Source organism: Pempheris klunzingeri, chromosome 24 (assembly GCF_042242105.1).
Source record: "Pempheris klunzingeri isolate RE-2024b chromosome 24, fPemKlu1.hap1, whole genome shotgun sequence".
Classification (NCBI taxonomy): domain Eukaryota; kingdom Metazoa; phylum Chordata; class Actinopteri; order Acropomatiformes; family Pempheridae; genus Pempheris; species Pempheris klunzingeri.
In genome coordinates, this window is record NC_092035.1 from 11,020,638 (window position 1) to 11,034,371 (window position 13,734).

At 42.6% G+C, this 13,734-nt stretch overlaps 1 protein-coding gene across 1 annotated transcript in view; it reads left to right on the plus strand.

Moving 5' to 3' along the window:
• tns1a (tensin 1a) overlaps positions 1–7,139 on the plus strand; it is a 53,670-nt gene extending 46,531 nt beyond the window's left edge. The window contains exons 21-33 of the mRNA XM_070855895.1: positions 185–211; positions 570–651; positions 1,331–1,875; positions 1,968–2,054; positions 2,353–2,481; positions 2,631–2,726; positions 2,811–2,888; positions 3,003–3,074; positions 3,450–3,476; positions 3,852–4,020; positions 4,346–4,414; positions 4,508–4,537; positions 4,722–7,139. Of these exons, the coding sequence (XP_070711996.1) occupies positions 185–211; positions 570–651; positions 1,331–1,875; positions 1,968–2,054; positions 2,353–2,481; positions 2,631–2,726; positions 2,811–2,888; positions 3,003–3,074; positions 3,450–3,476; positions 3,852–4,020; positions 4,346–4,414; positions 4,508–4,537; positions 4,722–4,851 (1,541 nt within the window). The 3' untranslated portion in view covers positions 4,852–7,139. The remainder of the gene's footprint in view (positions 1–184; positions 212–569; positions 652–1,330; positions 1,876–1,967; positions 2,055–2,352; positions 2,482–2,630; positions 2,727–2,810; positions 2,889–3,002; positions 3,075–3,449; positions 3,477–3,851; positions 4,021–4,345; positions 4,415–4,507; positions 4,538–4,721) is intronic.
• Positions 7,140–13,734: the final 6,595 nt, after the last annotated feature.

Consider the following 13,734-nt stretch of genomic DNA (forward strand, 5'->3'; position numbering starts at 1 on the left):
GAGTGTCTGCTGCCCTCTGGTGCTCAGAGCTGTTCTTACTCTAAAAGCTTCCTCTGAACGCCAACAGCAAACACACATCCTCCAGTTTTTGCTTTGCACTCAAGTTTATCCTCCTTGTCTCCTCCTCTTCCACACATCTCGTCCTCCTCTTCCTCTCTTGCTTTCTGTCTTTTCTTGCCATCAGACTCTGATTCTAATGATGGAGAGCAAGGTAAGGGCGTTTCCGTGGCAACACACCTGTCCTGTGAGCGTCTCTGCACCCAGCACGGTCTCCTGACCCCGACAGATCTTTTTTTTTTCTTCTTTTTTTTTTCCAAATCTTTTATTTGTGTTTAACTGCAACCAAACGTTGTCTCTTTCATTTCTGCATCCCAGCTTTCCACAGAACGTTTGTTGTATTAAGAATGACTTTTGGATCATTTCCGTTACTTCAGCTTTTTGTTTGGGTCCAACGCCTGATAACTGCATCCCATTTGGCTCTCGATAAAAACACTAAGTAAAGACTGACTGACTGTGTGTGTGTGTGTATGTCTGTGTTTGTGTGTGTTTTCATGCTTGGTGGTTCTCAGATAATCGCAGTTTTGGGGACTTCAGAGCACAACCGTTAAACGCTCCTCTGTCATCCAGCAGTCCAGTCCACGGCGCTGAAGGGTGAGTCATCACAGAGGACAGCTTGGTATTCTTAGTGCATCCTGAAACAATCTAATGGTCACATAATCAGCAAATGACCTGCTGATGAGAAGGTTTTAGGTATGAGCTGAGTAAAAGTGACGTTTAATACAAGTTTGTTGTTGCACTTTATCATCTATCTATCTTACTTATTAGTTATGATGCTCTCAGTTAAAACACGGATTAGACTGCACTCAGATTTCAGATTTTCTTCTTCAGAAGTTTTATAATAAATACATTTGTAGCTGGCAATTTCTTGGCAAGCCTAAATTCTCCATTAAATGAGATGGATAGAAGGTGCTGAGTGCTGTGCAGATGAACAATTTAATACCATCAAATCAAATGTTTCTTCATTTTCCTTCATATATTTTGCCCATTGACTTTCAGATTAAGGGAAGGAAACAGACAGTGAAAGAAAATGTTTTGGATTTTCAATAAATGCACAAAATATCAAATTCTCATAATCAGAGATGTTCTGATTGTATAATACACTAATAAGAAGTAAATCCAGGTCACTGTTCTTTATATATGATGCCTCTTTAACTATACCAATCACCAATCACTTTCTCTGAACAAAGAGAGTTCAGTATTTTTCATATTTAGCATCACAAACATACTGGTGAATGATAATTATGTCTATTTTTGCTTTTTTCTTGTCTAGAAGGAGGATTGGTTCTTCAGACCCTCAAAGACCCTCCTCCCCCGAGGGCTCCCAGGTCAACATCATGGGCGTCCACACCGTCCCCGGCAGCCCCAACACCCTCCACCGCACCGTGGCTACCAACACGCCGCCAAGCCCCGCCCTCCAGAGACGCCTGGGTCAAGCCAGCCCCTCACTGGCCAGACACCAGCCCCCAGCTGCCAGCAACAGAGAGGGCGTCCCCTCCAGCCCTCTGATTGGCCGAAACCCTAAAACTGTAGCCGCAGGCGTGCCTCCCAGCCCTCTGATGGGGCGCCGCATGGCAGCGAGCGGCCACAGCACACCTGACGAGCTGGGGGCCGCTTCCCGTCAGGGGAGCGCCCAACCACCCTTCACGCCTGCCTTCCCCGTCTCCCCGCAGCTGCCGGAGAAGAGGCACATGTCCAGCGGAGACGCAGAGAGGACGGACAACAAGAACCTGACGCCGACACCGGCCAGCGGTGGCAGCACGCCAAACCTGTCCACGCACACACACACGCTCCCAGACGTCTCAAAGTCCATATACGGTGGGACTCAGGACGATGAGATTGTAGTTAAGCTCACCGAAGGTTTGTGACCTCTGCAGTGATCACTTTCCTTGTCTCTTTGGTCCAAACAGATGGTTATCCAGACATTAAGATGAATGTCAAGTTTGTCCAGGACACCTCAAAGTACTGGTACAAGCCAGACATCTCCAGAGAGCAAGGTGAGTGGTTCATATTTCAAACAACCCACCGCTGTGAATTTATTGATCGCAAAGTGAAAGAGAGTAAAATAACAGTGACAGCCGTTCACCACCGGATTGTGTATTCTTCTTTCATCTTCTTCGCCCTTCTATTTATCCCTGTTTTGTCCTCTCGTCCGTTTTATTTGATCAATGACTCACATGCCTCTCATTTTGTTTTCCTCTTGTCATCTACTTCCTGCGTCTTCCTTTCCAATCTCTTCGCCCTCCTGCTTCTTCTTCTCCTCCTCCCCGCTGTCCTCCTCTCTCCTTCTTTCAGCCATCAATCTGCTGAAGGACAGGGAGCCCGGGGCGTTCGTCATAAGGGACAGCCATTCCTTCCGAGGAGCCTACGGCCTGGCCATGAAGGTGGCCTGCCCGCCACCAACCATCCAACAGAACAAAAAAGGTAAAGAGGGAAACTTTGGCAGCGTAAAAATTTTATTTTGAAACAGAACATCTCTCTTTTTAAGACCTGATCTTGTTTTTTCTACCTGATATCCAGTTATCAAACATCAGCGGGGGAATATTTGCATATACATTTCTATATTTTTGCAGTTGGTGACATGACTAATGAGCTGGTGAGGCACTTCCTGATTGAGACGAGCGCCAAAGGTGTCCGTCTGAAGGGCTGTCCCAATGAACCCTACTTCGGTGAGTTTATAGCTCCAGCCTTTAGATCAGCATTTCATTTGATATCAAATCCAATTTAACAGAGAGATGACTTTGTGTTTGCAGGTTGTCTTTCTGCTCTGGTGTACCAGCACTCGATGACCCCGCTGGCTCTGCCCTGTAAGCTGATGATCCCCGCCAAAGGTCAGCTGACAGTGTTTGTAGATGACCAGTTTGTTTGTCGCACTCCATTTTGCATCATTTATTTGGCATAATCGTTCTCTCCTGTTCTTCTCTATTCTATTGTGTCACTCACAGATCCAAACGAAGAGGCGCTGGAACTGGCCACACCTACCGATCCAGTTGTTGAACTTCTTAAGCAGGGAGCAGGTAAGCAAGAGGAACTTGAACGAATCGTCACTGCAGTTCACCCCGGAGAGATGGTTTCCATATTGAGTCACAAAGTTCCACAGAGCCAGTTCAGCTTCCATCATCCCAACAGAAAGCAGCCATGGGTATTCTTTTAATGGGGTGACAGGGGCTCTCTCCCATCAAGACGAGTAACAGATGATTGACCAAATGAGTAAAAGGGCAATTTTATAACAAGAAAAAGCTGAAGGACATAGTACACTAAGTTGACTCTCCAAACAAAAAAAAAAAAAGAAAAAACAATAAATGCAACTCCAAACACATTTTTATTCTCTCTACTTAAAACCTTTCATCAATTAATTCCTTTCTTCACACGTTCTCACCCTTACTTTACAGTTCAGAAGGTTCCCGAGGACGCCCATGGTAAATACTGGTTTTCTCTGCAATGCATCATCATGCACTTTAACTGAATGCGAATGTGATGATGCCTGCTCAGACAGAAGCAATGCACGCTTAGACTTACAGTGGTTCTTCCCTGTTTATTTGCAACTGAGAGCAACTTTAAATGACACCTCTTGGAAAAAAAATAAAAAGTTCAAATGCATGCACAATATATTGAGACTTGCAGTGAGTGTCTCATGCTGTGCATGAGAAACTTAACTACACAACATTCTTCATTGGAACCGATTCAAACACTCCTCACTGCACCATTGATCACCTCACATTAAACTGCATGCTCACTGATTTCCTCCTGTGTCTGTTTGTATTTAACAGCGGCAATGTGTTGTTTACTTGCAGCGTGCAATGTTCTCTACATCAACTCCGTGGACATGGAGTCTCTCACGGGGCCTCAGGCCATTGCCAAGGCGATCAGTCAGACACTGGCGACCAACCCCCTGCCTGATGCGACCACCGTCCACTTCAAAGTGTCCGCGCAGGGCATCACGCTCACCGACAGTCAGAGGAAGTGAGTCGGCCCCTGCAAACAACAGCGCTTTCCCTTGAGGTGGCAGATGTGTTATGTTCCTCCATATTTCATCAGGTTTTACTCTGCTACAGAGCAGGAGTCGTGTTTAAACTTGTATTTTAGCGACACCAAGTGGCAAACTTGAAGAAGACAGGAAGAATGCAGATTGTGTCATCAGAGTACCTGGAAAGATGCTTCAATCATGAAAGAGTCTGGTGGCTTTAACAGATGCAGAATGGCACTAATACCCCCACCCAAACACACTACTCTGCTGAACACACACTCGCTCCATGTGGTAATCTGTTCTTCATCCCTCTCGCTGCAGACTGTTCTTCAGGCGACACTATCCAATCAACACAGTAACCTACTGTGACACTGATCCCCAGGACAGAAAGTAAGGAACTTCAGCAATAACAGTAACAGTATGAAAACAAACTACTACTGTGTTGTTGTTTCACCTCTAAACATCTTATTTTTGTCTCTTTAGATGGGGCAAAGAAGGAGGTGGCTCAGTGAGGTAAGTGTAAATATTCCATGGTGGGAATTGTACAGAACAGTGGGGATAAACAGGTTTTTCTCCATCCAGACCTACAAACACATCTTGGTGGCTTTTCAGCTTATTGTTATTGTTGCTAGAATATCAGCAAAATGCTAAACTCCGATGCAAACTAAGTGCCGGGTGTTTTTCTCAATCCCGTCAGGCTTTTTGGATTTGTCGCAAGGAAACAAGGAAGCACAACAGACAATGTCAGCCACCTGTTTGCTGAGCTGGACCCAGATCAGCCCGCCTCCGCCATCACCAGCTTCGTCTCCAAAATGATGAAGCGGTGAAACCCCGACGTCCAAATGGCAGTGGCCATTTTGAAATCCTCCTACGTCATTGGTGTCTTTTTCGCCAGGACTCGATGATGTCCTTTTTTTCTTGTTTCCTGTTGGTTTGTTTCTGTTTCCCTTCTCTCTCTTTTTTCTCTCTGCCTTGCTGGTTTGTCTTGACTTTGGTCTTTTTTGGAAGAGTCTCTATTTGAAGGATTTGGTGTGAATCCAGACTGGCGCTAGTGGATGTGTGACGTGGAGCTGTGAACGTGACAAACATGGAGGCCATTGAAGGGAGAAAATTTACTCACAGGGTAACCTGTGCTAGAAGAAATGCTAGCTAAAGACTAAAGGAACAATGCTAAGTTCGGTCAGGGAACATGTGAGGACTCGTACGTTTCAGGGTTTTCTGTTGTCGTTTTTTTTGATTGATTTACCAAAGGTAGTTGCAACACAAGTGCAAGAATGATGTAGCTATTAAGCCATTATTATTTCCTCTTTTCAAAAGATGAAGTGTTGAACAAAAAAAGAAAAGAAATACGGTTTCTTCTTGAACTTGTCTTCAGGAAAAAAGTTGGCCTTGATGGCTTTTAGCAAAACAGTGTCTGAAGACCTTATGCATGTTAGCTTGATCTTTAAGCTTGGTTCTTCTACCTTCCACAAAAGTCATTGTGAAATCCTTAAGAGTGGTCATTTCCGGGTCTGTTGTGTGTTGGAAAGGGCTCTGCAGTGAAACAACGACTGATCTAAACTGCGCATAGCAGACCAGACTCAAAAAAACGCCACGCTAAGGTCACCGCACTTTGTGTCAGTGCAGCCACACTCGCATCACCTCGGCCTCCGGTCCAAGTCTGATCCCTCTCTCACAACTCGCTTATTGGATTACTTTCGCCTGAAATAAGCAAGCACCTGATTGCATGGCAGACAGAGAGAGGAAGACTGTTTGTCCACAAGATGGCGCCACTCATTCAGGCTTGGACCCTGCCCCCCCCCCTCCCCCCAGACTTGCCCATCACCAACTGCTTGCAGTAGTGGATCTGTTGATAGACGCTGCCACTGAAACACACTGGAAATCACCAGGGACTGGCCCCATGACCTGGACCTATGCACTGTTCTTTATGCATGTTGTTGTCCCAAAATGCACCCACCCTCATAGCTACATTCAACATCACTGAAAACATTCTATGCTTTGTGCTAAAAACGACTTAAAAACCTTTAGACAAGTACACTGAGGTTGTATGACTTGTCAAAGACTGCATGAAATAGACAACATTTTTGTACTCTTCTCAGAGTCCTGAAAAGAAGTAGACAACCCATTGTTGAAGTAGTCACATGATGGTGAGATGCTATATTTTTACTTATTTTTCTTGATTTTTTTTTTTTTTTTTTGGTCCATTTGAGCCAGGGTTACCTTTCACTGTATCAAGGACAGTCTTTGTTAATCGTTCCACAGTGTCGTCAAAAAAATTTACATTTAGATACCTTTTAGGGCAAAGGAAAATAAAACAAAAAAACACAAGGAGTTTCCACACTGTGCGCAAATGCCTGCTTGGTGAACACATGCTCAACCATTCACAATAAGCTAAGGAAAATTGATATTGATATAAATGTACATAGATATACTACTTTGAAAGGTGACATAGCGAAAAAGTATTTATTTTTGTTGCTTTGGTCCCTCATGATTACTCATATATACATATATTGTACAGTCTAGATAAAGAAGATTACCTAATGGGTTGAGAAAAAAATATATACTTATTTTGGCTAATGATTTCAAAGTCTGACGATTTTGAAATGTGTTTGAATATATGGTGTACATTACTTTGTACATGTATATGTTTGTTTTTCGGCTTGTCATGTTTTTCATTTTTGCGTTCTCTCAGAACGAGGTAGGGCATGAATGAGATAGAAGCCAAGAGTCTGAATTGCATGGACAGAAGCATTTGAGTGCGTTTCGACGGCTGAAGCGCGCTCGCAGAAGCAAAAGCGTTGTAGCTGGTAGACGTTAAGGTAAAGACATGCCGATTTTGAAAAAAGGGAAGCACGACAAACTTCAGAAGCCAACCTCAAATGCAATATGAAAACAGCTGTATGCATCCATGACAGTTACAATTATAATTTTGCCAAAGATTCAAACACTTGACACATCTCTGCTGACTGGCTGCATGTCGCTTTTTATGTTCAAACTGCTACTCAGTTTCCATGTTTGCGTTTCACACTCAAAATTGCTCAGCTTTAGCAGCAAATTTAAGAAAGCTCAACCAGCCAGAACACAGAAAAGTGTGTTTTTGGTCAAAAATAAGTTACATTTGCATTTATACAGCGAGACATTCACATACAGATGTTTTGACTTGTCTCAACGCTCCAAAATCATGTCCACCTCCATGGCGTGTTCCCCAGAGAACAGGCCTGCTGTGGCCCAATTGGAAGTGTGTAAACAAAGCACTTATATTCACAATACCAAAAGAGGAGTGACATAAATTCCATATGGGTGTCAGTGCTGGAGGTAAATACAGTTAGACGTGTCTCATCGTGATGCTAAAGCTCTACAGCTGCAGCCTTGTCAGACTGCCAAAGGTGTCTTCTCTGGCCCTCTCGAAAGTCAGTGACTTATTTATTCTTATTTATTCTTTTATTTTTTCCTTGACATGTTTTTAAAAATCTCGTTTCATCGTCGCATTATCACATTTTTGCAAGTTTAACGTCCGGTGTTAACGAATGGAGGAATGTATGGTGGCGCTTTATTAAAAGCAGAGAGGTACAGTGCACTTAAATTGTCTACTAATAAGCTTTACGTCATTTTTAGTCATGTGGAGGGAAAAAAATACAAAAAAATAAGTTCTCTAAATTAAAAAAAAATTAAAAAAATCACAAGTGGCATTGTACCTGTTGGCTTTGAGTCAAGAGTTACCTTGTTTCAGTGAAAAAGAAGTGATTTCTGTGACCCCTATGTACAGATGGGACTTGTTGTATGAATGTGCTACTATGGATGTACAAAAGGGTCTCAGATTTTGTTTGCGCTTATCATTTACATTATATTGTCATGGCTTACCTGTTCCTAAGGAGAAAAAAAACATTAAAGCAATACAAATCAGTTACATTAAAGCTATGTGGGTGGTTTTTGTGACTCGATAAATGGGTTTAGAAAAGCAATCTTGATTTTACCGTCAGGATACCAAAATAATCTCACAATTTCCTTCATCTACTTTTTGTTTTCCGTTGATTCGGGCATTCAAACATCAACCTCAATCCGTCATCATTCAGCCTCTCTGTCAGGTGTGCAGCTCCAGGCTGAATCCCCTCATTAGGTTTAATATGTAACACCTTGGGGAAGTTCATTTAAAGGGTGCAGCTTGTTCCCTCAGTGAAATGTGGTGCGAGATTAAAGCAAGATTTTGGTTGCAGCTAAAGAAGGGAAAAACCCTTTTGTTCAAAATCAAAACCTTCTTCTCATATGAAATAAGTTTGCGTAGGAGTTGAAGGCACATGTGACCGTTGGTTCACCCGCTGCCCTGTTCAACTTATCGTCCCGCCACATTATTTTACTGTCAAACTGCTGCCTGTTTTTTAGCTGGTACTTCCCCTGTGCTTTTCTGATGGGGAAGCTCTACACCTGTTCATTATTTGCATTTTACACATCAAGCTGCAGGTGACACAACACCCAAAAGCCACAAATTAAAGCGATGGGGTGTTTTTACATGTCACTCTCCAGAAAAACATAAAATAAGTGATGGCTGAGCTCCGTTTAGCTGCTTCAGTCTCAGGGTCTCTGCACCGTGCATGTTGGTTAATTCAAGTGTCAAGTTTCCATTCAATATAGTGCAGCACATTTATAGAAAGCTGGTCAAATAAAATGCTAAAAAACCACATTTGTATTTTTAATCGTATTGAAAGTGGTGGAGGGAAACACATTTACCATGGTTAATGTTAGTGCTTCTTCAAGTTACAATGTCTGCTGAGAAAAAAAGCTTTCAGTTTTACAGCCTGTGACTGACTTACTCCACTTCTCATCTAGTGCCAGCTGGAATTGGCACCAGCCCCAACTGGCGCAGCAAATTTCTTATCTGAACTTTCTCTCCATTTTGTTCTGCAAGTGTTCAATCAGCTATGGAAACATTGTTGACATTATAATACCAATGATCAATGATTTAACATTTAAATAAGTTTGTCAGTGCTTCAAAAGGCAAAAATGTGTTTCTGTATTTACTGATTTTTTATTTTTTTTTATCCTTTAAGCCTTAGCACGAACACATTCAGAGTAAAGTAATCAGTTTTTGGTGTTTGCAACTTGTAGTGTGGTCACTCCGACTGATATTTATTTATTCATTTACATGTTTTGGTGGTTCTCTTCAGGGGGTTTCTGGTTGCTCTGAGCAACTGTTTAATTTCGTAGTAGGTAGCAACATCAACCACAACCTTAAAATAAAATACTTCAGAGCTAAACTATGGCACAAAGGCAAACAGATTGATAACAGGTGTGTGTTTGTGGCCGAGCCACTGAGCCACTTGGGGAAATCCAGCGCTACAGAGTCAACAAGGCAGTTCTCCAAGCAGTAGCCCAGTCTGTTTGTTTGTTCGGTGTTTGTTTCCAAGTTTAAGGCCCGGGCCCCACCACGCCTTAGACGAACAAGAGTCAGAGGCTTGAGAGTCGGAGACTGGCAATAAAGAAATATAATCAAAACTCTGTGAGGTTCTCACGCCTGCAGACAGTGTTCAAACTCGCAAATATGCATGACACACTTCCCCCCTTACAAATTGCATACGCAATGTCGCTTTCTGCTCCACCACGACACATTATGAGCTGTAAGGGAGGTACACGCTCCCACCAAGTGCATCGTGGGTCTCTCGGCCTGGTCCTGGCTTAGTTCAAAGACACTGCTACATATGTATTCACCCTGTAAATGGACAAATGTAAAGGTAGCGGGCTGTGGGTGGAAGGCACGTTCCCGGTCCTGTCCGCAGCCACTGTGATTTGATTTGATTTGTTTTGACAACTTTATTTGAACAAGGAAATCCCATTGACAGCGAAGTTTTCTTTTACAAGAGATCCCCTGTGCGCAGAATAAGTTTTGCATTTCAATAACACGAAACAGAGAGAAAACAAAGCAAACTCAAAACATAGAATCTGTCAAGGCAATAAAAACACAGCTAAAGTTCAAACATCAGATCAGCGGAGCGGCGGTTAGCATCCACCCTGATACCGGGTGGCTTGGGGTTCGATCGACGGCCAATTCATTGAATTAAAAATCAGGACCATATGCCTCTCTGCTTTGAAATCGGCTTTGAAATCCGAGGGCTGGCAGGTAAGCCTCTGTGGTGGAATGACGTCCAGTCTAAAGGTTGGTGTGAAGGTGTTTCAAGAGCAAGCGGCAAGTGAAAGCAGTATCAAAAGTCTGTGGCCTGTGATCTACCAAGGTTCAAATACACCTGACAAAGCATTTTCAGCCCTTTCCTCATCAACTAAAATGTAGGCATTTCTCCAGCTTGTCCTCGGTTCCAGCAGATCTAAGCGATAAAACCTGAAATTCTAAGAAGTCAAGTGGCCATAGACAGATTGAATTTAAGGACAGAGTGCAGACATGTCTTGTTGGATTGTCTTGATTTAAGTTGGAATCCTTGATTATATAATGGAATAAGATCAATTGCATTAACTCTAGCTTGACATCTTTAACCAAAAACTGACTCATAAGGAAGCATAAGGATGCATCCTCTGGGAACCCTGAAAGTAAGAGAGAAGCTATTGTATTAGCGGCTGCAGCGTTTGAAGTTCATCACACCAAAGATGAACTGCTTTTCTTTAGTAGGACGAACCGTCTAAGGCCTGAAAGCTGTTCTTTGATGCTACACATCATGAAAAGTTCACGAATCATGTAAGATCATCAGATTTTGTTTCCCTCAGAAGTTCACTTCATGCAACACATGGCCAAAACACGAACATGAACCTCTCAGTGTTTAAGTGAGCCAAAGTGCGCAGTGGAAATCTGTACGGTCTGTGGGAGGCATCTCACCCAGGTATGACCTTCCTACTCATAGACTCTTTTGGAAAAACCTGACCCCGTGCACATGCAGATGCCACTGGACTGTAAATATTCAAATAAGGGAAAATTCCCACTCTGCTGTTATCAAATGGAAAAATCAACCTGCTTGTTTTGGTTTGCACTCCACCTCCTCCATGAACTTCTTTTTTTTTTTTTTACTTCTCAAAGAGGAGAGTCTTTTCTCTTGGACAGAAAACAGATGAAATGACTGTGAGGTTTAATCTTCCGTAGGTGCTCACAAAGCAGAGCAGCAGGTGCTTATTGAAGGAGACGTTAAAAGCATAATTGCCTTTTTGCCGCCTCCAAACATCCATGAAATGATGATATTGTCAGTGTGCAGGCTGATGATGAAGAGAAATCTATGAGGGAAATGATTAAAAGCTCATCAGGTATTTTTTTTCTTATTTGTGTGCTGTGATAATCTTCTCAGGAGAAGCTTTGATTTAGTCAGTTTGATGCAGGAAACATCCCCGACTCCTGTCATATTCACAGTTTGAACGATTTAGAGCTCCTGAGGATTTCTTTAAGATAACAGCCCTGAGTTCAGGCTAATTAAGGGTGGCAACGGTACATTGGGCTGCTCTTCGAATCCACATGTCGGTCAGAAAGAGAACGGCCAGCGCTCAGCTCTGATGCGGGCCAGCTGTTCTCACGCCAGTGCAGCAAAACAGGGCCTGTCAGACTCTCGTCGTGTCCCCGCAACAGCTCACTGACTCCCTTTTAGCTTCATGCTCGTGTGAAATCTCTCCGGAACAACGATCGTGCATCAGAGCGCCGATCAGTGCTCATATCTGTCACACTGGTGTACATTTTCAAAGTCACTCATTCAAATCCAATCCAGCTTTTTAAGGGTCAAGTTTTAGGAGATTGAGTGGAGACTGTGAGGCATCTCAGTGGAGCGTGCCACGAAAAAAAAAATGCGGATCTTGAACTTGTTTTGTGGTTTTAACAAGAAACTGTATTTTGTGATCGGCAAAGTGATTTGAATGTCGAGGGGAAAGTTCAGCATTTTGGAAAATGCACTGCTCGCTTTAGATGAGAGGAGGGTTAGCTTAGCTTAGCATGAAGTCCAAGCCTGTCTGGCTCCCTCAGAACACCTCAGCTTGTCATTTTTGCACAGATTAAACAAGTCTCCTGGCTTATTTAGCGTACAAATAGGACGGTGACAGGCGTCTTGTGTAACTCTCAGCAAGAAAGCGAAGAAGCGTATTTCCAAAAATGTCCATTACTCATATTAACAGGTCAAGTTTTCTTACTCCTGATGAATTTGGTCATCATTTCTTTCTTTTGTGTTTGCAGAAAGCAAGCTAACTGTTTCCCCCTGTATCCAGTCTTTATGCTGAGCTAAGATAACCAGCTGCTGAATCCAGCTTCACATTTAGGGTACATGAAATGTTTTAGCTATTCCTTTAAAAATAGGGGTCAAAAAGTTATCTTACAACTGCTGATACCTGAGCTGTTTTAGGCCACTTCACAGTCATAGAAAGTCTGCATCTTGCAGGCATCATAAAACCAAGTAGAGCAGCTTGAAGTGTGCAGGTTAACACCAAGGAGAGAAAGAATTCAAACCATCGTAGGAATGATACCTAATGGTCCAGAAAACAGGAGTAGGAAAGTAGGAAAGGTCATCTGCTTCAAAGAAATACTGCACATTGTATTGGAGAGAAAACGCAAACTGTCATAAATGTGACTGCTGCAAAACTTGTGTCATGTTGGGGCGCAAGTTTTTCTTTTTACAATGCAGCCCTTGAGGAGCTTCAGGGCTAGGGCTAGGGTTAGGGTTAGGGTTAGGGTTAGGGTTAGGGCCCGTTCACAGGCCAGCTTTTAGGAGCCAGGATCTCTCAAAGTGTCCACAATGTATGGAGTTACCTGCATAATTCATTGCACATGCTTTTATTCACTTTTTCCCATGTGACATGTATATACAAGGCGCCTTTTTGTCATCACATCCCTTTGTGAGATCTTATTTCTGAAAATCTTTCCAATGTAGGGAGAAAGAAAAGAAACGTTTAACTTGAAGATTCTTCTGGCTGGAAACTGCCCTGTGAGGCGCTCACATGCTCCCAGAGCAGGGGAGAGATTTCTCCTCAATGGTTGCCCAGTATCAAAATGTTGAGTGTACCAGACAGACACACATGAGTGGTTTTAGATTTTGGATCGATGCAACATGGTCAGTGTCTCTCCAAAGTTCATAATTTCTTTGCTTTGAGTGGGTTTTGCCTTTTTTTTTTTTTTTTTTTTGCCTCAAAAGCCAGTGATAATTACCAGCATGAATGAACATGACCACCGCCATTTATTTCCTGTGTTTAAGGCAGCACCGATTCCATTACACAACCATTATTTAGTCTATGATTTCTGCCAATGGCAATAAAAATCGAGACGATCTCCTCCACGGTGGAACTTACACCCCTCGACACATTCATTCAGAAAGGAAGCTGCCAGAAAACTGCAAAAAGTGTCTTTATCTCCTTTTCAGTCTTAAAACATCATATTTTCCCTCAATTTGGAAGACCATTCTGCTTTTTTTCCATTTTAAATGAATCTGTCCGAAGAATCGGAGAGACAAGTGTGCACATTCACACACCCTGCGTGTACTGTATGTGCTGTAAATTCCTTGATCTGTAAACTGCAAACGTGCACCACCTTGTAAATCTGTCCAACATAGCAAGAATTCTTTCAGAGCAGTAGGAGTTCTGCATTAACATGATATCTTATATATGATACTGTATATCTCCAGTTTGGTATGTGCCCCTTGTTTTTTTTTTTTTTTACCTATATTTTCTTTCTCACATCATTTCCATCAAGTTTTGTTTTGATAACTTTTCCCTTGCTTCACAGTTAAAAAATTAAAAAATGTCTGCAT